At 47.3% G+C, this 25,669-nt stretch overlaps 1 protein-coding gene across 4 annotated transcripts in view; it reads right to left on the bottom strand.

Annotated features, from left to right (window-relative positions):
- Positions 1–466: 466 nt before the first annotated feature.
- FBXO16 (F-box protein 16) overlaps positions 467–25,669 on the bottom strand; it is a 39,370-nt gene continuing 14,167 nt past the window's right edge. For 2 of the 4 annotated variants that reach the window (XM_074582156.1, XM_074582154.1), the window contains 4 exons: positions 14,060–14,224; positions 12,951–13,156; positions 6,244–6,349; positions 740–1,059 (listed from right to left, as the gene is read on the bottom strand). In XM_074582156.1, the coding sequence (XP_074438257.1) occupies positions 862–1,059; positions 6,244–6,349; positions 12,951–13,156; positions 14,060–14,224 (675 nt within the window). In that variant the 3' untranslated portion in view covers positions 740–861. Of the gene's footprint in view, positions 1,060–6,243; positions 6,350–12,950; positions 13,157–14,059; positions 14,225–15,645; positions 15,853–25,669 lie in introns of all 4 variants that reach the window. The other 2 variants (XM_074582153.1, XM_074582152.1) reach the window with 2 other exon arrangements.

Here is a 25,669-nt window from a genome sequence, read left to right as displayed (position 1 = left end):
GATGTCGCTCTCTGAATGCTCCGATTTCCCTGGCAACAGCTCACCTTCACTCATCTTCCATCTCACCGCACAAGTTGGATCTTTCCAAAAATCCTCAATTTTATCCAACTGTGATCCCACCTGCAACTCCCATCAACTTCAGTTACACATATTCCTTTTTCCAAGTTTCTGTTTCTTTAGCTCAGAAGAGCAATAATTAGGAAACCTTCATTTTGGCTACAAAGCCACACTACAGTACCAAACTCTGCCATTGCTCCCGGCAAGGAACACCGGGTAAAAGCAGGTGGAGTTTTGGGCAGAAACGGATGGTAAAGCTTGGGTAAGAGGGCGGCTGGCGTGTTTGGGTTTGTTCCCCACATCTGAGCAGGGCTGTAGCCTAGGGCACACATTCTGATCTTGCTTGTACTGGTGGAATTCAGATGCGGCGATGCTGATTCATTGGCCTCTGGGGTTTAAAAGGTATTTTCAGTTCTTTAATCAAAGGCTGTAGGTAATGAGTGTTGTGCAGGATCTGGAAATGCCAAGCTGTGCAGGGAAATGCACATCTACAAGGAAGGGCGCAGGCATAACAACCTTCCTCTGTACTTGTTTAGCCATTTCTTATCAGCGTATCTGGAAGCGCACTGTAAAGGTGGGGAAATAACCATCTGCCTCTGCAGATCAGCAGCCCGGGGCGCAGAGGGTGATACGGCTTCCCTAAGGCCAGCCAGCAGCTCAGCGGCAGAGGCGGGTGGTGGAGACTCTCTCTCTCTTTTCTCTCCATTTCAGATTCTGACCCGTTTTGCAACCTGAGGAATGATTGTAAAGTATGTTGTAAGTACATATGTTTTTATTCTAATAACTTAATTGGTAGAAATTACATCAAGGCGTTATGTCGGTCTGCAGTTTTGGCACTGGAGCTTGAACAGGTGCTGGTCGTATCCCGGCGTTCCACTGGGAGCTCTGGGCCAGGGCCTTTGCTGCTGCTTTGGAGGGCAGGTTCCCGACTGACTGGTGAGTGGCCCAGCTGGGACGAACTGGTGGTTTTGGAAGAGACTCAAGATCTGCAGAAAGCGATAGCTAGGAAGAGAAGGCAGTAAGTATCATATCATCCCAACAGCTTCAGAGGGACTGCAAACGCTGGAGTCCATTGAGAATTTCTATCGGTTCTATATATTCTATAAATTATATTCCTAAATGATACAAGCATGACCTGCATTCTTTACAGTGATCTGTGCTCTGGTATAAGTTTACCTGAAGGACAAAAGAACCCGATTAGAAATTGATGCTAGTAAAGCCAAACCCACATTAATTGATTCTCCACATCAATTCACACGTTGATGCACAACGTCTCCCCCGTGCATATGGCTGCGGCTGATCGCAGTCTTGCCTGCTGTTTGAAGTCTCGCAGTGTAAATGATGAAGTTTATTATAGCATACTGTTCAATGAACGTTACTAAACAGGATAAAAATTAAGCACAAAAAAAAAAATATCTTGGCAACACAGCAATTGTTTGTTGCTTGAGAAAGATCCCAAATATTCAAAATGGAAAGGTTCTGCAGACCAACAGCTTTGGTGGTTTTTTTTGACCGATACAAATTATTTGGTAAGAATAGTGAACAAACATCAACAAACCCAAACACTTACACAGCAACTCATTAAAAAGCAATGTGGGCAGATAGTCTTATGTGAAACTAGTGTCCCTAGTAAAACGGTTGTGCAGAAAAGTCAATGCTGTTCTGTAATTCCTGCCCGCCTGTTTCCCCCTTCCATTATTTGAACTGGCAGCAGTGGCAGATATATGGCGCTTCATGCCTAATTGTCTGGTTATAAATAAGTGAGCCAGCAACTGCCGAATATCAACCTGAAGATAGGCCGGTGATTATACAACTGTTGAAAGAGGTTTGGGTTCTCAGCAGTACTTGACGTGTGACAGAGATGGTGTGAGAAAAGCAGCTGCAGGTTTTTTGTCCTAGCGAGAAAAGCACAATATCATAAAAGCAGTAGTAGTTGCAGCACCATCTGACTGTTCCTTGCTTTTCATCTCCTGTGTTGGTGGCGGTTCTGTTTCAGAGCTCACAGGGACAGACAGGCATAGACTATTAAAGCCAGGCTATTCTTTTCAAATTAGGGTGACATATATAAGCTGAGTTTGAATATTCAAACATTATATTGAGTTATTTTCACTCTTAGGAATTGTCCTGTGAAGTTCAACAGGGTTTCTTGTATGAATAAATAAAATGCAAAATAAGGTTTGCAGAATATAAATATACACCAGACAGGACCGTGTCTCAGTGCCGAGAGCCCTGGATCTTCACGTGGGTTATACCCACATGGTACATAAATGCGATCCATACTCAAAATGTCAATTCCCTGTCAATATGTCATGGGAGAATTTATTCCTGACTTCAAACACAGCAGTCTTATTACCTTAGGATATAGGCAGTGAGGCAAGAATGGCTGATCCTGTCAAAAAGATGTTATTTAGTAAGTACTAAAAATAAGTCAGTAATTCAGGAACAGCTGTGAGGGTGGAGCAGGCTCTCGAACAGAAAGACGCAGACAGCCCGAGAGGCAAAACCAGCCCCTGATTGCTGACATTGCCATCATTTGCAAAGCTGTGAAAAGCATCAATCACATTTTACCTTCCTGATAAAGTACCTGGGAATTTTGACATTCGGGCATGAGGCTGCCTGTTTTGCTGTAGAAGACTCCTCGTTGGAAGCCCTCAAGGACTTTATAAAGGGCACTGATGTCCCTGCAAAGGGACCTGGGAGGCCAGAGCTCGGAAATGACAGCAGGGCAGCGCAGCTCCGTGTCGGAGTGAACAGGAGGGATGATACAGCGGCCAAATCCAGAGATCTGCTTTCCACGCCCAGCCTGGCAAAAGCTTGGAGAAGTCACCGAACCCCTTGCATTCTTCACTTTTCTCTAGATAATGCTGGGACAGCGGTCACTGAAGGCAACGTGAGCGTCGAGGTGGTGTGGACAAGCCCTAAAGCCTTGACCCAGCAAAGTGCTTAAAGAGATGGGTAGCACTGAAATTATACACGTCCTTAAAGTAAGGCGTTTCCCTGGGTAAAGGCAGAGCAGTTCTTCCCTCCCCGCTGGAGAGGCAAGGGGGCTGCATGTGCATTCCTAACAAAGAATGCGGCCCTTCGTTCAGAGACCTAATTAATGTATTGTAATTGACAATTTATTGTAATTTAGCCAATTTACTTTAATTTATTCTAAATTAAAGTGTGAGCCTGGTTACATTTTATGCCACTGTTTCCACGATTGCTAATAAACTCCAAACCCTCACAAGTTTACTAGGAGGAGAACTGATTCACCACATGCAAACGTGGAGTCACTGGATGCAAATCCAGGACTCAGGTCATCACCTTAATTAGGCGTTTCTTCTATTTTGGTGCGCCCTTGTTCAGCCTCCTGAGCTTGGAGCTCCAAATAATAGCCCTTTTCACGTCTTCATTGTTGGCTGTAATACACTTTATTCTCACCTACTTTCTGCACTTGGACCATTGATCTATTTAAGAGCTTCATTTTAATTTGACACGATGTTTGCTTGCTTGGGGCACTTACTCTTTCATCAGAGTCTATTCTTCTAGGGATTTACTAAAAGATTTGAGCATTAAGCCTCTTTATTTGGACTTGATTAAATGGTCTTCATTTCAACAAGATTTCCCAATGCTACCTTAATAATAAATGGAAATTAATTTTGGATTATTCCTAGCAAGTTATATATATATTCTATTTCTATGCATCAGCCTACCATAACCTAACCTTTACTGTCATGCAGTGCTGTAGTCATTAATGGCAAGCGTAACAGCAGGTTTATACATCAGAGATAAAGAAACACACCTCTTTTACTGAAATTTGGACAACTCTAAACTCAAGAGAAATACAAGCTTATTGTCAATTTAAAGGTCTAGGAAAGAGTGATGCAGCAACACAGACTACCACAGGTTTTTAACACAAATAGAAGCCAGCGCTGCCGTAATTGCATAGCACAAAGGCATGGAGCTCATTGTGGGCTCACGTCACCAAGGTGCAACCCCGTGGGGTGACTCCTGGGTTAGGCTGTCCTGTCCTAACCGCCTCGGAGGGACCAAGGAAGGCTGGAGGACCTGTCAGGCCTTGGCAGCAGGCAGCGGCTTGAAGACTCTTTCCAGGGCTTTTTGTGGGGCGAGGTGAGCCCGTGCCAACCTCGTGGAGTTCAACCAGGCCAAGTGCAGGGTCCTGCAGGTGGGTCAGGGCAACCCCAAGCACAAATACATGAAGAATGGACAGAGAGCAGCCCTGAGGAGAAGAACTTGGGGGTGTTGGTGGGTGAGAAGCTCCACAGGAGCCGGCACCGTGCGCTGGCAGCCCAGAAACCCCCCGCAGCCTGGGCTGCATCCCCAGCAGCGTGGGCAGCAGGGCGAGGGGGGGATTCTGCCCCTCTGCTGCGCTCGGGGGAGACCCCCCTGCAGTGCTGCCTCCAGCGCTGGGGCCTCGGCACAGGAGAGACACGGAGCTGTTGGAGCGGGGCCAGAGGAGGCCCCGGAGATGCTGGGAGGGCTGGAGCCCCTCTGCTGGGAGGACAGGCTGAGAGAGCTGGGGGGGTTCAGCCTGGAGAAGAGAAGGCTCCACGGAGACCTTCCAGCCCCTGCCAGTCCCTCAAGGGGCTCCAGGAAAGCTGGGGAGGGACTCTGGAGCAGGGAGGGGAGCCATGGGACGAGGGGGAAGGGTTTTACACTGGAAGAGGGGAGATTTGGATGAGCTATTGGGAAGAAATTGTTTGGTGTGAGGGGGGTGAGCCCCTGGCCCAGGTTGCCCAGGGAAGCTGTGGCTGCCCCATCCGTGGAGGGGTTCAAGGCCAGGTTGGCCGGGGCTTGGAGCAACCCGGGCTGGTGGGAGGTGTCCCTGCCCAGGGCCGGGGGTTGGAACTAGCTGATCTTTAAGGTCTCTTCCAACCCAAACCATTCTGTGATTCAATGATTAATTCAGTACCCGCTAACTCTGTGTGCTCCCCCAGACATCCGTCTATGAGCATTTTGTGTCAGCTAAATGCTTTCTGGTGACTATTTGCTACAGGAATAATAATGTCCCTTCTAAACTGTGAGCAGCCAACAGAAGGTGACAAACACATACGCACCGTTCAACCCTGTACTGCTGCAATTTGTAGCAATCAAATCCCACTGACATCGTGCAGGAGGGCTTGGACTTCATGGTGGGAGTCAGACTAGATGCTTGTGCCTTCCTGATGGGGGGTTGGCAGGTTAAGTAACTTCAAAGAACACATAACGTTTTTTTACCCTGGACTAAGATTCTTTCACTTCTGGACTGACAATAAAACAGCTTCAAATTTGAAACAGGAAGCTGTGGTGGAATGAAACCGTGTAAGGGCGCTCTGATCTAAGGGCTGCAGAGGAAGCCATTGGAGAATGGAAATTGTAAGACACAGGCTGAAGAACTTTAATTATATTTTCTGTTCTTTAACACCAGCTGAATCTATTTCCTTGCAAACAGGCTGTATTTGGGTCAGGAGAATGCCTCCCAATCTCGGGAGACAATGCCTCTCTTTTATGTAAACCATCTTTAGCTCAACTCACATGAGTTCCCTGGCTTTCATCACTTAGGAAACACGCTTCCAGGTCTGCAAAACCCCCCGATACGCTTGTGAGCACGTCCTTCTTCTGGCAGTTATTTATTGCTGTATCTACAAAAGCTTAGACCCGTGATGCTTTCTGGAAGCCTGACTTCCCTAGACTCCTTTCATGTGAGGATGCCCTATTTCACCCGCCACGAGCACAATGAATCCTCAGTATTAAGACCTTGGGGCTGCTTGCCCCGGCTCAGCGCAACGAACGGAGAATAAACTAACATCAAACTGCAATGATCAAAAAGTCGCGAGCACAGAAATGAAGCTTTGGGAAGAGACGCAAGCGTCACAGGAGAATTGATCCGGTGCTTTGTAAAGTGTGGAAAGGGGCTGTCGGGATAGTGGGCAGGAAGCGGCGTGAGGGAGGAGCGGATAACAAGGTCGCTGCCTGCACGCAGACAGTCCATGTCCTTTTCCCACCGACGGCAGAGGGACCGTCTCTAGGCTGCAATGAGGGATTGCCCCCAGAGCAGCCAGACATGGGGGACTTTGTGCCCTCCTTCTGCCCGGGAACCTCCCTCAGGATGCGCAGTTAAGGAAAAAGCTCTGAGCTAAAACGTTCCTGTGTGTACCTGGCACCGGGCCCCAGTTGCTATAATTACGAGCGGGTGATACTTGCCGGTGATTTTGTCTTCTGGAGCTTATTAGATCCACGACTCGCTGTCTTTCTTTTCGCAGCTGCCTGCCAGCTAAGGTCTGGGCTCTCCCCTCCTCCTTTCTTTCTCCTGCGGAGCAGAGCAGAATAGTATTAGCAAGGGCTGCGGAGCTGGTTCCCTGGGGTTGAGAAAAAGAAATCCCTTACGATATTGCCACCTGAAAAGAACATGGTTTAAGATAATACATTTTATCTTGCACCTGGGGTAGACCGAGAGCGCACAATCAGATACCATGGCTCAGAGGAGGGTGGTAACCTGCTATTTTTTAAGTTATGATAACTTTATAGCACTTAGCTCGAGACTTACTGATTTAAGCTAAATCCACAAAGCATGTTACATCAGCGTAGGGGAATTCACGGAAAGGCATGTTTAACTAAACCAATTTGAGAGTTTTCAGTGAAGTCCACGTAACTTGTAACATAAACAAGGCTAGAGGACTACCCCTCCACCAAGTTATTTATTCATTGTTTTTATAGCCAAATACTTCTTCTTGTATATGTATATAAATTTAAACACTTATCTGCAGCTATTATTAAAGTCAATACAATGAACTGTCAGAACAGGAATATTCCAGAGCATGAACATTAAATGAAGCAAACTGGAATACGGCCAGTTGTCACATTTTTGCAACACCAGGAGTAAAATCCATCCTATGAGGAAGTTGGTTTTAAGAACTCAGGCAGGTTCATTAACACGTTTGCTCCGAAGGTGTTCATTCCCCTCCCACATTCAAACTCTGCAATACGGAATAAGTGAATTTAAAGCAGGAACTGCGTGCTCTCTGCGTGCCTCTCCCAGCTCCATCACCAGTGTCTCTGGGCTCCAGGAAGGCATGTTAAAAAGCGCAGCATAAATACAAAATCATGAATATAAAGGGTGGAAACAGACTTTAAAAGCAACATTTATCCCATAAAGAAACAGAGCCATACCACCTAACACGCACGTCCCCAAAACCAGCCAGCACCAGCACGTATCTCGTATTGACTCGTCCCAGACCAGCTGCAGACCAAGAACCATAAAGACAAATCCGACATTATTTCAAATAGCAAATTGAGGCAAACCGCCGTCGGTTTAAAAACACTCCACTAACCGGTCAAGAGAGAAAATTTAATTCAAAATATTATTACAGGGAACGAACTGGTCATCTTGGTGGACTTGGCAATGTTAGGTTTATGGTTGGGCTGGATGATTGTAAAGGTCTTTTCCAACCTAAATGATTCTCTGATTCTCTGCTCTTTAGATAGATAGAACACAGATCAAGCCTTGTGGTCGTAAATGAAGACACTGATCTCTACTGCTGTATTCCAGTGCCCATGCTCGTGGTGTCGGAGCATCCCCCCGCAGCAGGTCACCACCATGATCTCACTTCAGGGTCAGGAAGATGTAAGCAGAGAGGATGAGCCTCTCAAGGCTCCAAAGGAAAAGGGCATCGGAGCCGAGATGAGGACGGCAGGTCTCTCGCTCCCGGTGCTGAACTCGGTGTTTCTCACCCCGCTTTCCTCTCTTAAGGAACGTTTTTAATTCCCACAAGCCTAACAGGCAGAGAGTACTGGGCTGGCTATTCAGAAACATGAAAAGCAAGAGACAAGCGTTAGGATTGGGAAGGACAGCAAAACACCATGCCCTTCTCACGCAAGCGAGCCTCTTTTTGTCAGAAACTGGGCCCAGGCTGCTGACAGAACAATTACCGAAAGTAATTATTTTCTCGTTGGGTAAACACTCCAGTACAATATGCAACTGTTTATAGAGCCGGCCTATGTCCATAAATTATCTGACTGAATTAGTGCTGGCTTCCAGAAGCTCGAGCTGGTTCGTGGAGGGGGGGGAAGGAGCTTGCATTTTGGCTGAGCTGTTGTCATGAGAAGTAGCAGGGCTCTTTCTTGAGGCACAAGGACACAATCCTGGCGGGGGTCCAGCGCTAGGCTAGAATCGGAATTCATTATTCATGATAAAGTGGGAGGCAAATCTTTTGATTTATTGGCAACAAGCAGCACAAACACAGATGCCTTCCAGCAGAACTGTACATGCACGGACTGAAAGCAACACCCCTCCTCATCCTTTTTAGGCAGATCAGAGTCCCAGGGAAAATTTGCTAACTTGGTTCCACACTTTAGATAAAAATCTTTCACTCTGCACCTTTGCAAAATTCTTTGTGCGCAAAGAGACAAATCCATCCTTGCTGGTCTCTGTTTTGTTTGTACATAAACAAAAAGCTACCTGGACAATTCAGGCAGAAAACAAACCAGACCTACCAGAAATCACCCTTATGATGAATCGCACACGTCCACGCAGCAGCACTGAAAGTCACAGCTATAATTCTGCCACGGGATTTTGATAATCCCTTCCAGGCAATTTGTAATTCAACCCCTGTCTGTATCTCTTCTCTTCTCCATCGCCTCACCACTCCCTCGACTACGCGTCTGATCGTTGCTATTCTTAATTTCACTGCTCAGTGCCTATGAAGCTTTTCCCACGCTATCCCATCTAAACCAAGTAACCTCTTAGGGAAGGCACTCCGGGATCTCTGTCCGTCCTTCATGCTGCAGCGAGGTTTGTCACCGAGGCTCTTGGGTGCCATTCAGTTTTTATGGTACAAGCTCACGCTTTTCTGAGCAAGCAGCAAAAAAATCCATCACAAAAAAAACCCCCACCCTGTCAAATCTCAGTTACCATCCAGATTGCAAATTAACACCATTCTGCCATTTTTGGGGCACCACCCAGCTGTGGCACAGTTTTATGGTTCTTCTGCGCAGTGACATGAAGCACCAGCTCTGTCCAGGCCAAGCCCTCACCCAATTGCTCTATAGAAATCTATTTATTTGTTTTTCAAAGGTAAATATCCAATTATAGTCTTATAGCCCAAAGTATATGTTTTGTGTTGCCTCTTCCAGGAGTCCCTTCATCTCCTCTCCCCTGCATAATTGAGAATTGACTGTAGCTTCCCATGTTTCGCTTTTTTTGGCTAAGCGAGGTTAAGTTCTCTGCTATGAATTCACAGCGGTGTAGTTTCGATACTGCTGTGGAAGGGAGCATGTGGCTAACGACTCCTCTCAAAAGGCCAACAAAGAAACAGATGACAACTCTGCCATTTAAATGCCAATATTTCAGCGGCAGCATAGACACCCTGTTAGGAGGAACAGGAGAGTCCTCACCTCTCCTTGGACCAGAAAGCAAGTGTAGAGTGAGGTCCAGCTCAGAGGAGCTTTTAAGCAGGTCCAAGAGCTATGAAAAACTTCATTTTTTCGTTACCTCTTAAATTCTGGAAAATTTAACCTGCCATTAGGCAGATTAACTTCGATTCAAAGAAGTAGCCAGTGACTAGTCTCACACATGGCTTTGATGATGGCGTCAGGTGTCCCTTTGATGTAATCTTGTTTATTCGCAAAGAATTTTCTACAAGTCCGGTTTTCCTCAGCACAGCAGAACTCAAATGGAAAGAATGGTTTGTTGGCTCCCAGCTTTCCAGTCAACCTGCTAGCCTACACGTGCCCCCTCTAGTCCTCCTCTCTCAGCCATCGCTTTGGCTTCCTGCTGCTTTTCTGCTGGTTCTGCTGCGTCTTTTCACACACGCTCATGACCTCAAGAAAATACTCGTTCCTCTCTATATGCATTCAGACTGCAGCAAAACTCATTTACTCTCCCAGAATACCTTTCCAAAACCCTGTATTTTGGGAAATCACTCCTATTGTTTTAATAATCTCATTTTACATAAATGTCATTACTTCTGAAATTCATTTTACATGAAGAGTGGTTGTTATGCCCTTGAGCTCCGAGAATTCATCTAATCTGAAGAATAACTAGACCTAACACAGCCTGGGGGGCCAGAGATTTTTATCTTGGTTCTCTGTTCTACTTTACAACCCTGTACGCTGGTCAGGCAGGGTCTGCCCCAGCCTGTAGGCTGCAGTGAGGTAGATCATCTTGCATAGCATTCACATGAGACTCCCGAGCTCAACCGACTAGACATTCATTCACAGTTGGCTGAGCATGGCCTTCATCAGCCATCCAAAACAAAGCTTGGCATCGCAGTGGGGCACTGTGACCTCTTTGCCATTGTGCTACCGTTGATAGGCACCCTGCACTTGCCCAAGCCACACATTAGCTGCCGCCTCCACCAAAAGCCTACCCTTGAGGAACACTCAAGCATGAAAGGTGGTCCCACTGTTCCTACTGCAGACAGGGAGCTGGGTGAAATGCTGAAGACCCAATCCCCAAGGAGCTGCCCAGAAGAAAAGGATGGAGGACGTAATATTTAGATGGAACATTAGGAAGCTTTATGAGAGGGTGGTCAAACACTGGAACAGACTTCCTGGAGAGGTGGTCAATGCCCCAAGACGGTCAGTGTTTAAGAGGCATTGGACAATGCCCTTAATAACATGCTTTAACTTGGTCAGCCCTGAAGTGGTCAGGCAGTTGCACTAGATGAGCACTGAAGGTTCCTTCCAACTTAACTTCTCTTCTTCTCTTCTCTTCTCTTCTCTTCTCTTCTCTTCTCTTCTCTCTTCTCTTCTCTTCTCTTCTCTTCTCTCCTCTCCTCTCCTCTCCCTCTCCCCCTCCCCCCCCTCCCCTCCCCTCCCCTCCCCTCCCCTCCCCTCCCCTCCCCCTCCCCTCTCCCCTTCCCCTTCCCCTTCCCCTCCCCCTTCCCCTTCCCTACAGAACTTTAGCAGGAGGACTTCTGGAAGGGGCTGCAGATGGGACTCTGTCGACCATGTGTCGACAGACGAGAAGCACCAGAATATCACTTTGTGAGTGGGAAGCTGGGTCGGCACCTGAGACGGCACACCTGCATTGCTGAATAATCATTACAGACGAGACTACACACTAGCAATTACTTTCAGCTTAAGCAATATTAAAGGGAGATCCTTGATAAACAAGCAAATCTCATAGAATTCATTTCTCTCCTTGCAATAATCCTCTATAATTACGGATAAATGCCAGATTTGCTAGAATACTAGGCATTAAAATATTCTCCATTGCACAAATGGATAGAGGCTCAAATCTCACTTAGGAGAAGAAAACAGTCAGTGTGCTTACTGTATCATTAGCAACTCGGGATCATTTGCATCTGGTTGTCAGCTGCATCTACAGCTCAATGCTGGAAGGAGCAACTTTTAAACTCTTCAAACAAGGCTTGTCCCACTTTTGACACGGGGTCACAGCCAGCAAAAGGAAACCCTAAACCTCACAGAAACCTCTGGGAACTGCTACAGAGAAACATTTAGCACAACTGAAAAATAATATCAGGACATCCATTTGTAACAAGAGGCATTTTGTCAAAATATTTAGTTAAAAGCCTCAAAGAACTCTGCCCAAAATGGTGCTAGAGTTTGGAAACACACCACAGAAAAGAGGGTGAGGTGGAAACTGGAAAGCTCTTTGAAGTAGTGCAGTATCCTAGGACTAGGGGACGCGGATTAAAAAATGATTCATAAAAGGCTTTTGCTCAGACACTGGGAACTTTGTGGAACACCCCGGAGGAATGGTGGGTCCGGCAAAGTTAATCACATTGAGAAAGAGCCTACGCGAGCGCACGACTGCTTAGCCAAATAATCACGCGTCTGGGGTAATTCATGGGTTGATTGTTCCTGTGCACAGGGCTAATCGCAGCTCTCTCAGTTATTTACTTGAAGTACAATCTGGAGACCTTCACTGTGGCTCAATTGGTTCCCAAGGTTTTTGTTGGCACGGTGAAGAGGAATCTCCTCCTCTCTGCACCTCCGGTTGGGTGAGAGCCTGAGCAGTCCCTTTTCACAGGGACTCGTGCAGCAACCAGGCAACAGTCAAGCTAACCCATTACCTGTTCGCCAGGCTCAGGTTAGCGATGGTGTTCCCAGTTGCACAAGTTACTGCACATCAGCTGAGCTGAGCTAACTGCTGTGAGCCCGTGAAAAATGAGAGGTGGTGTTACCAGAGACTTAAACGGGAAACGGGCCGAACACTGCACACAGGTGACTACCGCAGCCTCCTTGCTACTGCTCCTGCTGATGCTTGTTAATGCACAGAAATCTGACCACAGATCTAAGAGTCTGAAAATATCTGATGCCAGAAGCGTCAAAGGAAACCATGGGGCAGTCCTAACACGCGTTGGTGTGCAAAACTATATTTTGGGGTGGAAATGCCTTTCTTTTGTTGCTATCCCAGGCAGTGTAGATACAAATACTATTTATTACTTAAATGTTCTATAGTGCATACATACTCTTACACCTGCACCCCTATTCAGTCAACTAAATCTCTTTTCAGACAGAAACCCCTTGAAGTGATAGAATTATGTTCATCACAATTAATTAATTCTTCCTCTTCTGTGCAAAAACCGCAGATTCCTCTCAACCTTGGAGCTTTATTGAAAAACTTTTGAACAAACTCTTGTCCTGATTCTTCCCATTAGAGCTGTGTAACGTCCCCAGGAGTTACAGCCTATTTTATAGGTAGCCTCTCAGAAGCTGTGCCCAGCTCTGCGCTGAAAGGACATGAAGTAGTGCAGCTGCCACCACAACAGAACCAAGATCAATCCAAGAAAAGCCAAAAGAACAGCAAAGTGGATTTGCAACCAGGTTGGTGAATTATAAGGCTTCCGGGCAGCTTGGAGCACGGGCAGAGTGAGCTTGCAAAGGACACAGACATACCCTACATCGTAGAGAAAGCAAAAGGGAAGAAGAGATCAAGCTCTTACGCCTGCCTCGCCTGCTCGATGGGGTCGTAGTTGTTGAGGTAGTTGAATCGGATGGTGTCTGTAGGATTCTTGTCTGGAGAACGCCACGGTGGGAGCTCTTTTTTCTCCTTGTTTGTCCTCCTTCCTGGCACAAAAAGGTTTGCCTCTGGGATGTTGCTTCTTACTGGTTGCACATCAATAACTACAAACTCATCCTTTGAAGGAGTCTAATAAGAGAGAAGAAAAGAAGAAAATAATTTTTAGCTTATAGTGAAAGTGAGATTTATTTTGCCTGACTTTAGACTTCTAAGAATTGGGTATTAACTCAAAATTAGTCTCTCCAGGCTCCATTATGGTCAGTGGATAGAAATAGGCACCCTGACAGTCCATGTCATTGCCCATGTCCCAAAATCTGCACTAAGCTGAGCTGAACTGTTTTTGAGATGCTTTGGCATCTCCCCGTTGACTACAGAGAGAGTCTGTGGGGGAGTTTGGTTAAAATTAGAGGGCTGAGTTTTGAATTCAGGGCAGAAGAATCCCACCCTCCCAGCCCCACAAACCAGGCACGGCATCAATGAATCTCAGGAGAAAGCAGTGGCTACTGAGTAATGCTCCACCTCCTCAAAATGGCCCTGCTGCCCTTGAAGAAGAGAGAAAGAGACAACACCAAGGGCTATAACAGGCATAATGGGTGCTTTTTTCCTTTCCACCAGGTACGCTGACTCTGAAATTTCAGCAGGGATGACGCTGGTACCCCCCCCTCTGCTTCTCCGATTGAGGCAAGCTACCATATGCTCTATAAACTGGGGAAAAAGAGAGGGGAACAGCCTTGAGTGCTGGAGAGGGAAATGTAGAGGATTACTCCAGAACACCTTGAGAGGAGAGCAGAGGGAGACCTTGGTGATTGCTTCTCCTAACCAGTGAGATTTTCACTTCCCCCCTACCAGGGGTGGGTGATGGGAAAGTAGCGCACATGGCAACACACGAGTTCAGATTCTAATTTGAAATGAGGTATCTTCCATTTTACTAGTGGGAGATTACGGAAAGATAAAGAGACAAAGGGGTCAGGAACCCATCCACCCCGGTTTTCCCACTGGCCCCAGACATCTCTAGAGGTGGTAGGTATGTACCTTTGGTCTCGTGACTTGCAAATCTTTCACCATCTCAATATAATGTTTCTTCCAGATTCCTTGCTCAAAGGGAGTTGGAGAGAAGTTGATGTACCAGCCAAAACGCAGGCATTTCCGCATCCAGAGCTGATCCAGTTCAGACAGGTACTTCCAGTACCAGCTCACCTGTGAATGTCCAGTAAGTTGAAAACCTTGGGGTTTCAAGCACCCAAGATCGCAGCTAGAGACTTCTGTGCTGTGGGTGTAATTCCCCTCTGTCCTTTTACAGCTCTTCAGCACTATTTATGCCCCATTTAAACCTTTCGTTAAACCATCCAAAGTCTTCATGACACACTCAGCGCCTAAGTATTAGATGATCTCCAGCACAGGGTGAAATATTCCAAAAATCACAGATCAAGAGGAAAGATTTCAGCTTTTCTGGGGCAACTTCCCACACTTCTACTCAAGTACAGTAGCTGGAATAAACCCTTAATTTCCCCTGAGAAAAACAGCATCAATAAACTCCCCAAGTCTAATAGACCCATTCTGAACATTTCCTTCCTACTCGTGTTCTGCTGTTATACTCCATCATGCAGTCGTGTTGTGCGCAATGCCGCTTCCAGCTTAAGGACAAACATCATCTTTTGGCACTGCCATGCTTATAACAGCAGCTGTCCGACGATATAGAGTCATAGACTCATAGAATGTGTTGGGTTGGAAGGGACCTTTAAAGGTCATCTAGTCCAACCCCCCTGCAGTGAGCAGGGACAATATGACACAAGTAGCACTGGAAAGACCTTTCTTTCTAAGTAAGTCATTTCCTAACCTGTCCTCTCCCTGCCTGTGAATGCGTAGTGTGAGCCGCATCCACATAAAACGTGAAAGGCAGGAGAAAGATACCAGAGCAAGCTTTAAACAAGCTGAGATTTTGATATATTCATAGTATTATAGCAGGTACTATGTCACTATGACTGACTATAATGTCACCGATATCAACTTATTCGTTCAGAACTACTTTGGGCATCACCTCACAGCACCTTATCTCATGCAAACATACTTTTGGAGTCTTAGCCACTGTGTTCAACAGACTGAAGCCCAGGCCACTGTGCTCAAAAGTACATCTGTAACTTCTCTGCTTCTCCACATCCAACGCTTTACCCGCAAGCGTTTTAAAGGATCTGGTTTTCTTAAAGCTTAAATCTTTACAACTAGCACAAGCCGATACTTTTCAAAGCAATTAATTATTGTGCACACGGTACAAAGTACTTCAAAAGAACATGAGTTTCAGAAAGTACCAGGCCTCCTTCTTGGGAAGAATCAGTCTGGTAAAGTGCCACACGTTAAATGCCTTAAGACTGAGCATCTAAAATTAGTCTTCATTTTTGTAAATCTTGGCCAATCTGTTTTAATTTAGAATGTGTGGAAGAGCTGCGCTCGGTCTCATACGAGCGTCACCAAGCATTTGGCACCAGGCTGCCAAGTCAGAAGACATCTTTGCATTATGAAGAACAGCACTGGTATGGTTTTGCTGAAAAATAGTGCCGTTTCCTTTTTTTAACTAGCCTGACCCGACTTTCTGAACCTTAGGTACATGTTGGCTTTTTTACCTGTGCACATCGACAGAGGCTCTGTGGGTCCAGGAAGGAAAAGATGTATAAAGACAGGACTCTAGGGAGCCTTGTGGTAAAATCTAGAGCCTCGGTGGGGACTCGATCCTGTAGCTGCTTGGCACAGAATTTCCTCTGCGACAAGGAGCAGCGTTCCAACAGATCCACCAGGATCCTCCGCCTCTGACCATCTGTCCACTTGTCAAACTGCAAAAAGGCGTTTCAGATTCTGAGAAACCGGAGATTCAGCTTCTTAAAATAAAGCAGACATTCAAGGCCAGGGAAAATGCATAAGCAGCAGCTTCTGGTGACTCATTCAAGAGCAAAGCACGTAGGAACTGGGAGCAATTGGAGAGGTTACATTAAAAGAAACTCTGAAGCCACATAACATATGATTTATAATCCTCAAAAGATCCAGGATGGCCTAGTCCAGGACACACTCATGCTCACAAGACTCTGCTCCTGGGACCAGCTCTGAGACGTGGCTTCAGTCGTGGAAAGGAGGAGACTCAGATGTGTGTTTACAGGATCAGGTCCCAAATGACAAGTTCACTGCTTCTTCCTATCCTGACACTTATACGGCCCCCACTACTGCGATATTTGAGTGCTTCACAATTTAGAAAGTATTTATTCCCACAATCCCACTGCATCAGAGAGGAATCCCCAGCACAGAGAAGTGGAAAAAAGAGAAACTACATCAGCTGCCCATGTCCCACACGGAAAATCCACGGCGCAGATCCGCCAGCACAGGAATAAAGGTTGTTCACAGCATTTCTATGCTCGTGACAGGTATCTAAAGAGAAGGATTAAAATGGTTGTGGGACGAAATGAGCACTGAGGTAAGCAGACAAGCACGTATCCCTGTGCTCTGATGGCAACAACAACACTGCGTTGAGCGGAGCGGGGCAGAGCTGTGTAAACAGGGTGGGAGCAATGGTGGCGGTGGCTGGTGTTTAACTTGTGTTGATAGGAGAGGACGGAAAGGGCCCCGTCAGCAGGAATCTCCTGGGAGGAGACTGACCTCATCGCCACAATCTGCGCAATCTGTCTCAAAACCGGCAAGAGCAGTCCTGGCTGGGAGGGCAGCGCCGAGCGCCAGGAGGGAGGAAATGTCAGAGGACCACGGCGGCTGTGGGCAGGACCAGCAGGATGCCCTGGGGGGGTCTGCAGGCAGCAGAACCGCAGGGCTAATGGTGGCTTTCCAGGTGCGAAATCCGAATTTCAGAGAAGTCCTTCTTCATCCTCCTTCCTAGCACAGCGAGAGCAGCCGCGACCCAAACTCACCTTCTTTTCAAAGGGAAAACTGAACTGTTTGGGGAATTCCCCGCTTTGGGGAATGCTGCTTTTCCCTGTTTGTTTCTTTCTCACGCGTTGGCCATCCCCAAAACGCACACTCCGCTTTCACAAGGTTATTTCCTGAAGCCAGCTTTCCACAGCTGACAACTTGCTCTCCACAGGTCAGATCACAGCACATTAATTTCTGCATTTAACCTCACGGGCAGCTGAAGTCTTTAGTTAAACGTGACCTCCAAAAATTAAAAATAATAAGAAAAACCATGCAGTTCTTTCTTTTTTTTTTTATTGTGGGTAAACGGTTTAATATCCAATGTCGCTTCCTTTCTCTTTCGTAACAAAATAGACTAGAAATTCAGATTATTTTTTTCTCTGCTTCCCCCTCAAAAAAAGTCAAGTGGAGGACTGTCAGAATAATAGTTTAAAATATACTGTGCAGATGAAAGGTAATTGAGAAGTAATTTATTTGCAGATCATTTTAAAGAACGCTTTATTTCTTTATTTTTACTTGGATGTATTTAATTTCAGTGTTGAAGAATAAACTCTTAAGAAGCAAATAGCTCTTCTCCTTCTTGCAGACACCTCTGCAAGACCTCCAAGAAGGTCAGCAAGAAGAAAGGGTGGAATCGGCATTCCTGAGATCCCAGAGACAAAAAACCAAATAGAAGAAAGCTCCCAAATGTCCCTGCCTTTTCAGCCACAGACAGCGAATTAAGGAATACACCCTTTCCCTCCCATCTCTGTTTTGCATATTACTTTCACCTCTAATGACATTTAGCAGAGTACTACGGAAAAACTGAAGCAGGACCTTTGGATGTGGGGCTTAGAAACAAGAATAAAATCAGACCAAGGTGTACCAGAGGGGGCAGAGGAGGTTCTGCCTGTCCCCTTCTCACCCTCAGCTCTATAGGAAAGGCTTTCACGTGCTGAGGGGGGAAAGTTTCTCTGCACAGACCCCCCATTCATGATCACAGCTACATCCTCTTCTCATTAAAACAATCCACGATCACCAATTTGCAAAGATAAATTTCTCCCATGTGTTCCAGAGACAAGGGGTAACTGGCTTACGCTCTTCCACACCAAAGATAAAGTGAAGTAATCAAAGCAAATCTAGCTTCTCTTTCAAGGAGACAGAATATTTGCTCCTTCTCAACTCTTCCCATTCTGCCACGGGGTTTGCAATAAAGCGATTTCTTCCAGCATCCTCAGCCTGTGCTTACACTGCAAGGGAAACTCCATTAAATCAGCGCCACGCAGTCAGGAGCATGGGAACACACAGCTTCTTCTCCACTGCATTCAGCAGCAGCCAAGTAGTTAAGCAGGCATAATTTGTCTCTTTTCCAGTATTAACAAGCATGTCCCCATCCTACTTTTGGCTGCCTTTCTCCACAGTTCCTCCCCTTGCATCTGATTACAGCAACCCAACCAGTTGGACCGGATTCCCCTGGATTCCCCTTTTCAAGGTGCTGCACCTTCTCTAGCCGCAGCTAGGAATACTTCTTTTCCTTTTCTGTGCCTTTCTCCGAGCCCTGGGGAACAATGTCTCCCCAGGGACTGTGTGACATAAGGCTACGCTGGCAATGCAGAGCGCTCAGTCCCTGCTTCTGCGATCAGTTTACAATTAATCCATGAGTGCACACACACAAATAACGCAGCCTGACACTAAGGGGAGAGCCCAGGACCTCAGCGCCAAAGTACAGAGGCTCCGCCGCTTAACCTAAAGAGGCCCCTCTGCGCTGTAGGAGACAGGTTGTTTTACTGACTTGACCTAGTCACTGAAATGGGACATAATCCTCATCTCATAAAATCATAGAATCATAGAATAGTTTGGAAGGGACCTTAAAGCCCATCCAGTGCCACCCCCTGCCCTGGGCAGGGACACCTCCCACCAGCCCAGGTTGCTCCAAGCCCCGGCCAACCTGGCCTTGAACCCCTCCAGGGATGGGGCAGCCACAGCTTCTCTGGGCAACCTGGGCCAGGGGCTCACCACCCTCACAGTCAAGAACTTCTTTCTAATATCTCATCTCAATCTCCCCTCTTCCAGTGGAAAACCCTTCCCCCTCGTCCCATGGCTCCCCTCCCTGCTCCAGAGTCCCTCCCCAGCTTTCCTGGAGCCCCTTGAGGGACTGGCAGGGGCTGGAAGGTCTCCGCGGAGCCTTCTCTTCTCCAGGCTGAACCCCCCCAGCTCTCTCAGCCTGTCCTCCCAGCAGAGGGGCTCCATGAGTTCACAGGATTACAATCACACACAGGCATCCCTGTGCTCTGCAAATCTAGGACCCAATTTGTTAATCAATGAAACTCTTTTGCAGAATAGCTTGCAAGTAGATGGAGGTCGTTCACCCAGGCAGAAGCAATTTTCTCCTCCCTCCCCAGCCATCTTCTCCTGATCCCGACGAAAGGATTTGCTGAAGACCCAGAACCTGGGTGAGAAGAGAAGGGATGAAGTAGACAGGCACCTGGTATCCATAAGATATACTCGTCCACCCTACAAAATCCTAAACATCTCTGCTGTCAGCTGCTCCTTGTCAGCAATTAGTAACTAGCCCCTGGGATCTGGTCCTTTTTGCTTTCAGCACTGTAGTTAAACAACTAAACCTGAAATTTTGCAAGAGGGGGCTCCTGGGAAGACTGCTGAGGAAGCCAAGCCGGCAGCCTGGTGACAAGAAGCACCACTGAGCAGGAGCCATTGCTCCCGCACCTTGGCACCAAGCATGGGTCCAGCCCCTGGCTAAGGAGGTGTCTATAGGTGGGGGTCTGCAGTGACTGGGGATGGATTTCAGCTGCCCAAACACCGGGGCCCTGTGCTGTGGGGTACCCTGCAAAGCCTAGAGCTGCCACTCCAAGGGTGACAGTTGTCTGCAAGTCCTGCATCATATCTGCCATGATATGGGAGACCAAGAGGTAGACGATGCGTGTGTCCACACTATCACACCTTCACCTTTCAAAACAAGGTGGTTGGATCCAAACTGCGTATTTGGCGTGGTTCCTGGCCCAGGCTAATGTCCAAATTGCGTCTGAACAATGGCTGGAAGAGTGCTACCAGCCCAGGCCAAAATCGTGCCAGGGAGCGTGCTAACAATTTCACAGTGCGGATGAGCAAGTTCCAGTAGCTGGGAACGCTCAGCTGTGCTGTACAAACTCCTAGCAGAAGATGTAGCCCACAGGGTGAGCTGAATGCCTGGCTGGGCTCCCCTGATTTGTCTACATCTCATTTGGTTATAATGGAAGCCGAGAGGCTCAGATCACCTGGAGACACTGACGCTTAGGTGTCTTAATCTACAAGTACAACCCCAGCTTCATTGTCAACATATTAACCTGGGTGTCAGCAGGATGGCAAGGAGCATTAAGGCAGAGCAAAACGCTTTTATGCTTTTTAAATTAATGGGAGGAATTTTTGGCTTGCAGAACACAGCAGACAGGGAGGCTGAGAGGCGGCACGTCAAGGCACCTGCCCTGGGTGCAATAGAGAATAAAAGCAACTAGAATAAAACAGAAAAATTAACAGAGAGATGTTAACCCTTTCACAGTTTAACCATCAAAAGGGTTTTAACTGAAAGACAGCAGCACAATTTCTTTTTTCTATGTATCTGGTTAGCATTTGAGTTGGTGTGAGGGAAATTAATCGCAAGTGCCCCCAGCAGGATCAAAGCCGGCAAATACTCATGCATGGGAACAGCCCTGTAAGCCGGGCAGCCTGCTGTCGCTACACGCCACCGCTGCTTCCACTCTGTGCAGCACAGAATCATAGAATCATAGAATGGCTGAGGTTGGAAGGGACCCTTAAGATCATTGAGTCCAACCTTTAGCCTACCCTGACAAGAGCCATTTCTAAACCATGTCCCTCAGTGCCCCATCTACCCTTTTTTTAAACACCTCCAGGGATGGTGAATCCACCACCTCCCTGGGCAGCCTATTCCAATGTTTAATAACCCTTTCAGTGAAAAAATGTTTCCTAATATCTAATCTAAACCTCCCCTGACGTAACTTGAACCCGTTTCCCCTCGTCCTATCACTTGTCACCAGGGAGAAGAGGTCAGCCCCCATCTCTCTACAACCTCCTTTCAGGTAGTTGTAGAGGGTGATAAGGTCTCCCCTCAGCCTCCTCTTCTCCAGGCTAAACAACCCCAGCTCCCTCAGTCATTCCCCAAACAGCAATAACACTTTGCAGAGCGGAGCACGATCCGAGACAGCCAAAAAATTGTAGAGGGTCCCGTCGCCCGTCTTGGATACCAAAGGTGACAGCACTGCCAGTCCCGTGCCCTTTGGGGCTGCCCAGCAGCGCAGATACAGAGAGATGAAATCCCTTCGGGTCAGCTCGTTCATTGTTTCTCAACCTGCTTTTTATGGACCGCGACAGCCTGGGAGACATCAAAGATGTCCCGTGACAAAATTGCAAAAAAATAACTAAATGTAAATGCCCACACATAGTCCGTGAACGCAGGCAAATAAAATGAGGAAGAATAAAATAAACGGTGACCACCCAAAGCTTAATCTAATCTTCATCTGGCTGTAAAGGAAGACCACCATGGCAGCGCTGCGCAAGGCAACCTGGCGGATGGTCCTTCAGTGTAAAAAGGTTGAGAAACACTGAGCCAGTTCATCTCCTGCTGCAAGGCAGGATCCACTCCACCTAAACCATTCCTGACACGTGTTTGTTTAACCAAAAGACTCCAGCGATGGAGATTCCACCCCTAACCCTTAGGCAAGCTATTCCGGCAGTGAATTATCTGTAGCATCGGATTTTGCTAGTGTCTAAATTGTGTTTCCATTATTGCAATTCAAGACCATGATTTCTTGTCCTATCTAATGTGAGCACAGAGATTAGATCATTCCCTTCCTCTTTTTGGGTATCTTTTGTGTGTCATTGGAAGGATGTTACTAAATCTTTTCTCCATCTTCCCTACAGCAAAGGGATTTCTTTCATATTTTCTGCACCTGAGACTATTCTCACATACGACTTGTTCTCAGAATTATCTCCAATTGCTCCTCAGCATTCTCAAAATGCAGGGACCAGAGCGGCGCTGCCTTTCAGACAGCCCTTTGGGATATTTCCCTTATTACAATTATGAGACACTGTCAGCTTATATTAAGTTTGTGATCCACCATAATTCCCAGCAATTTTTTATGCAAAACCGCCGCATACTTGGGTTTTCTCAGATCTGCAATTTTTTTAAATGTCATTCTTTCACACAACACTTTTCCCTTGTCCTTATCAAACTGCAGATCATTTCAGTCTGATTTCTTATCTCCAAAGTCCATGAAATCCCTCCAAGCCTGGTATCATCTGCAGATAAGTATTTCCCATTCCATCATCCAGATATTACTGAAAACACGTAACGGTTCTGGACTTAGGACAGACTTCAGCCTTCCAGTTTCATAATAAAGCATTTACAACGACCCTGAATATGGGTTCCCAGCCACACAAACCCACCCTTCAGCAGTTCCATCTAGTCCATGCTTCTTGAGAGCACCATGAAAGGGTCATGTGAATCAATATAAAACATCCTGCCACGAGCACTGCAATTTCTCCACGCAGTTTCTCCCAAACTCAAAGTGCTCTAGGCTTTGCATCCCACATAGTATAATGCCACAGGCTTTGAAGGGAGTTGAGAGCAGCTTTTGTGCTTTCTGCACCCTTTTCATCGGTATGATGGATGACAGAAGCGCACGGAGAATTAGCTCTGAAGGAGCGTGATGAGAGCGACTGATCTAGTGTCATATGAAGGGTCAGAAATTTAACCTTTCGGAAGATGATTCAGCACTTGCGTGTGTTTGGAGGAAGGCTGTTGCCAGATTTTAACTCTTTCAGTGGGGGTTCTAATGAAAACATTTTTGCCCTTTTGCCGTGGTATATCCCATGGGCATTTTAAAACATCCAGCAATTTTCAAGAGACGGGTTTTAGGTCTGTCAGTTCCCGACTATCCCGCTAAAAGGTGTTTTTTGAACAATAACATTCAATCATTTTGTTTTCTTAGTGTCCATGAAAGTCCCTGCTATCAAAATGCATGCACGTCAACAAGTTATAGAAAGCATATTTCCTATAAAGATGAATAATCCCTATGAGCTTAAAATCAAAATATTTGTCTGTAAAGGCCAGTTCATATGCAAAAAATTTCCATGAGTGGCCTGCTGGCCATAAATAATAAGCATCATAGTTCAAATAAAGTTACCATGCAAATGCACTTTATCAGGCAAGGAAGGAGAGGCGGGGGTGTGGCTCTGTACACCAGGGAATGTTTTGATTGTGTAGAGCTAGATTCCAGTGATGATAAAGTCGAGTGTTTATGGGTAAGGTTGAAGGGGAAGGGAAATAAGGGAGATCTTGTGCTGGGAGTACGCTACAGACCACCCGACCAGGATGAGGAGACAGATGAAGTATTCTATAAGCGGCTGGCTGAAGTCTCGCAATCGCCAGCCCTTGTTCTGCTTGGGGACTTCAACCTCCCGGGTATCTGCTGGAAATATAACACAGCAGAGAGCAGGCAGGCTAGGAGGATCCTCAAGTACGTGGAAGATAACTTCTTGACACAACTGGTAGGTGACCCTACCAGGGGAAGTGCCTCACTAGACCTACTGTTCACAAACAGAGAAGGACTAGTGGGAGATGTGGTGGTCGGAGGTCGTCTTGGGTTTAGTGATCATGAAATGGTCAAGTTTTCAATTTGTAGTGAGGTAAGGAAGGGGGTTAGCAAAACCTCCACCTTGGACTTCTGGAGGGCAGACTTTGGCTTGTCCAGGACACTGGTTGAGAGAGTCCCTTGGGAGATAGTCCTGAAGGGCAAAGGGGTCCAGGAAGGCTGGACGCTCTTCAAGAAGGAAATCTTAAAGTCCCAGGAGCAGGCTGTCCCCAGGTGTCACAAGTCTAAAGGGCGGGGAAAATGGCCAGTCTGGATGAATAAGGAACTTCTGATGGGACTTAGGAATAAAAGGAGGGTTTACCGCCTTTGGAAGAAGGGACAGGCAACTCAGGAGGAGTACAGAGATCTCGTTAGGTTATTCAGAGAGAAAATTAGGAAGGCAAAAGCCCAGCTGGAGCTCAACGTGGCCACTAACATTAAAGACAACAAAAAAAGCTTTTATAACTACATCAACAAAAAGAGAGACAGGGAGAATCTCCATCCCTTACTGGATGCGGGGGGGAAAGTTGCAACCAAGGACGAGGAGAAGGCTGAGATACTGAATGCCTTCTTTGCCTCTGTCTTCAATAGTCATGCCAGCTATCCCCAGGGTGCTCAGCCTCCTGAGCTGGAAGATAAGGATGGAGAGCAGAACAACCCACCCATAATCCAGGAGGAAGCAGTCAATGATCTGTTTCTGCACCTAGACGTACGTAAGTCTATGGGGCCGGATGGGATTCACCCAAGAGTACTCAGGGAGCTGGCGGGAGAGCTCACCAAGCCTCTCTCCATCAGCTATCAACAGTCTTGGTCAACAGGGGAGGTACCTGATGACTGGAGGGTGGCTAATGTGACGCCCATCTACAAGAAGGGTCGGAAGGAGGATCCGGGGAACTACAGGCCTGTCAGCCTGACCTCGGTACCAGGAACGATCATGGAGAGGATCATCTTGCGTGAGTTCTCACGGCGAGTGCAGGGCAGCCAAGGGATCAGGGCCAGCCAGCATGGGTTTAGGAAAGGGAGGGCCTGCCTGACCAACCTGATCTCTTTCTATGACCATGTGACCCACCTTCTGGATGCGGGGAAGGCTGTGGACGTTGTCTATCTGGACTTTGGTAAGGCCTTTGACACCGTCCCCCACAGCATTCTCCTGGAGAAGCTGGTGAATCATGGCATAGACAAGAGTACTCTTCGCTGGGTTAAAAACTGGCTGGATGGCCGTGCCCAGAGAGTTGTGATTAATGGGGTGAAATCCTCTTGGCGGCCGGTCACCAGTGGTGTCCCTCAGGGCTCAGTCTGGGGGCTGGTTTTGTTTAGTATCTTTATTGATGGTCTGGATGAGGGGATTGAGTGCACCCTCAGTAAGTTTGCAGATGACACCAAACTGGGTGGGAGAGTTGATCTGCTTGAGGGTCGGAAGGCTCTACAGAGGGACCTGGACAGGCTGGATTGATGGGCCAAGGCCAACTGTATGAGGTTTAACAAGGCCAAGTGCTGGGTCCTGCATTTCGGTCACAACAACCCCAAGCAGCGCTACAGGCTTGGGGCAGAGTGGCTGGAAAGCTGCCCAGCAGAAAAGGACCCGGGGGTGCTGGTGGACGGCCAGCTTCACATGAGCCAGCAGTGTGCCCAGGTGGCCAAGAAGGCCAACAGCATCCTGGCTTGTATCAGGAATAGCGTGGCCAGCAGGAGCAGGGAAGTGATGGTGCCTCTGTACTTGGCACTGGTGAGGCCTCACCTCGAGTGCTGTGTTCAGGTCTGGGTCCCTCTGTACAAGAGGGACATTGAGGTGCTGGAGCATGTCCAGAGGAGAGCTACCAGGCTGGTGAGGGGTCTGGAGACCAGGGCATATGAGGAGAGGCTGAGGGAGCTGGGCATGTTGAGCTTGGAGAAGAGGAGGCTGAGGGGAGACCTCATTGCCCTCTACAACTCCCTGAAAGGAGGGTGCAGAGAGGTGGGGGTTGGCCTCTTCTCCCAGGGGAAAAATGACAGGACCAGAGGAAATGGGCTGAAGCTGCGGCAGGGGAGGTTTAGGTTAGATATCAGGAGGAATTACTTTACTGAAAGAGTGGTCAGGCACTGGACCAGCCTGCCCAGGGAGGTGGTTGAGTCA

The sequence above is a fragment of the Larus michahellis genome, chromosome 3, assembly GCF_964199755.1.
Source record: "Larus michahellis chromosome 3, bLarMic1.1, whole genome shotgun sequence".
Lineage (NCBI taxonomy): Eukaryota > Metazoa > Chordata > Aves > Charadriiformes > Laridae > Larus > Larus michahellis.
The sequence above is the reverse complement of the archived record's forward strand: the minus strand, read 5'-3'. Positions and strand labels throughout refer to the sequence as shown.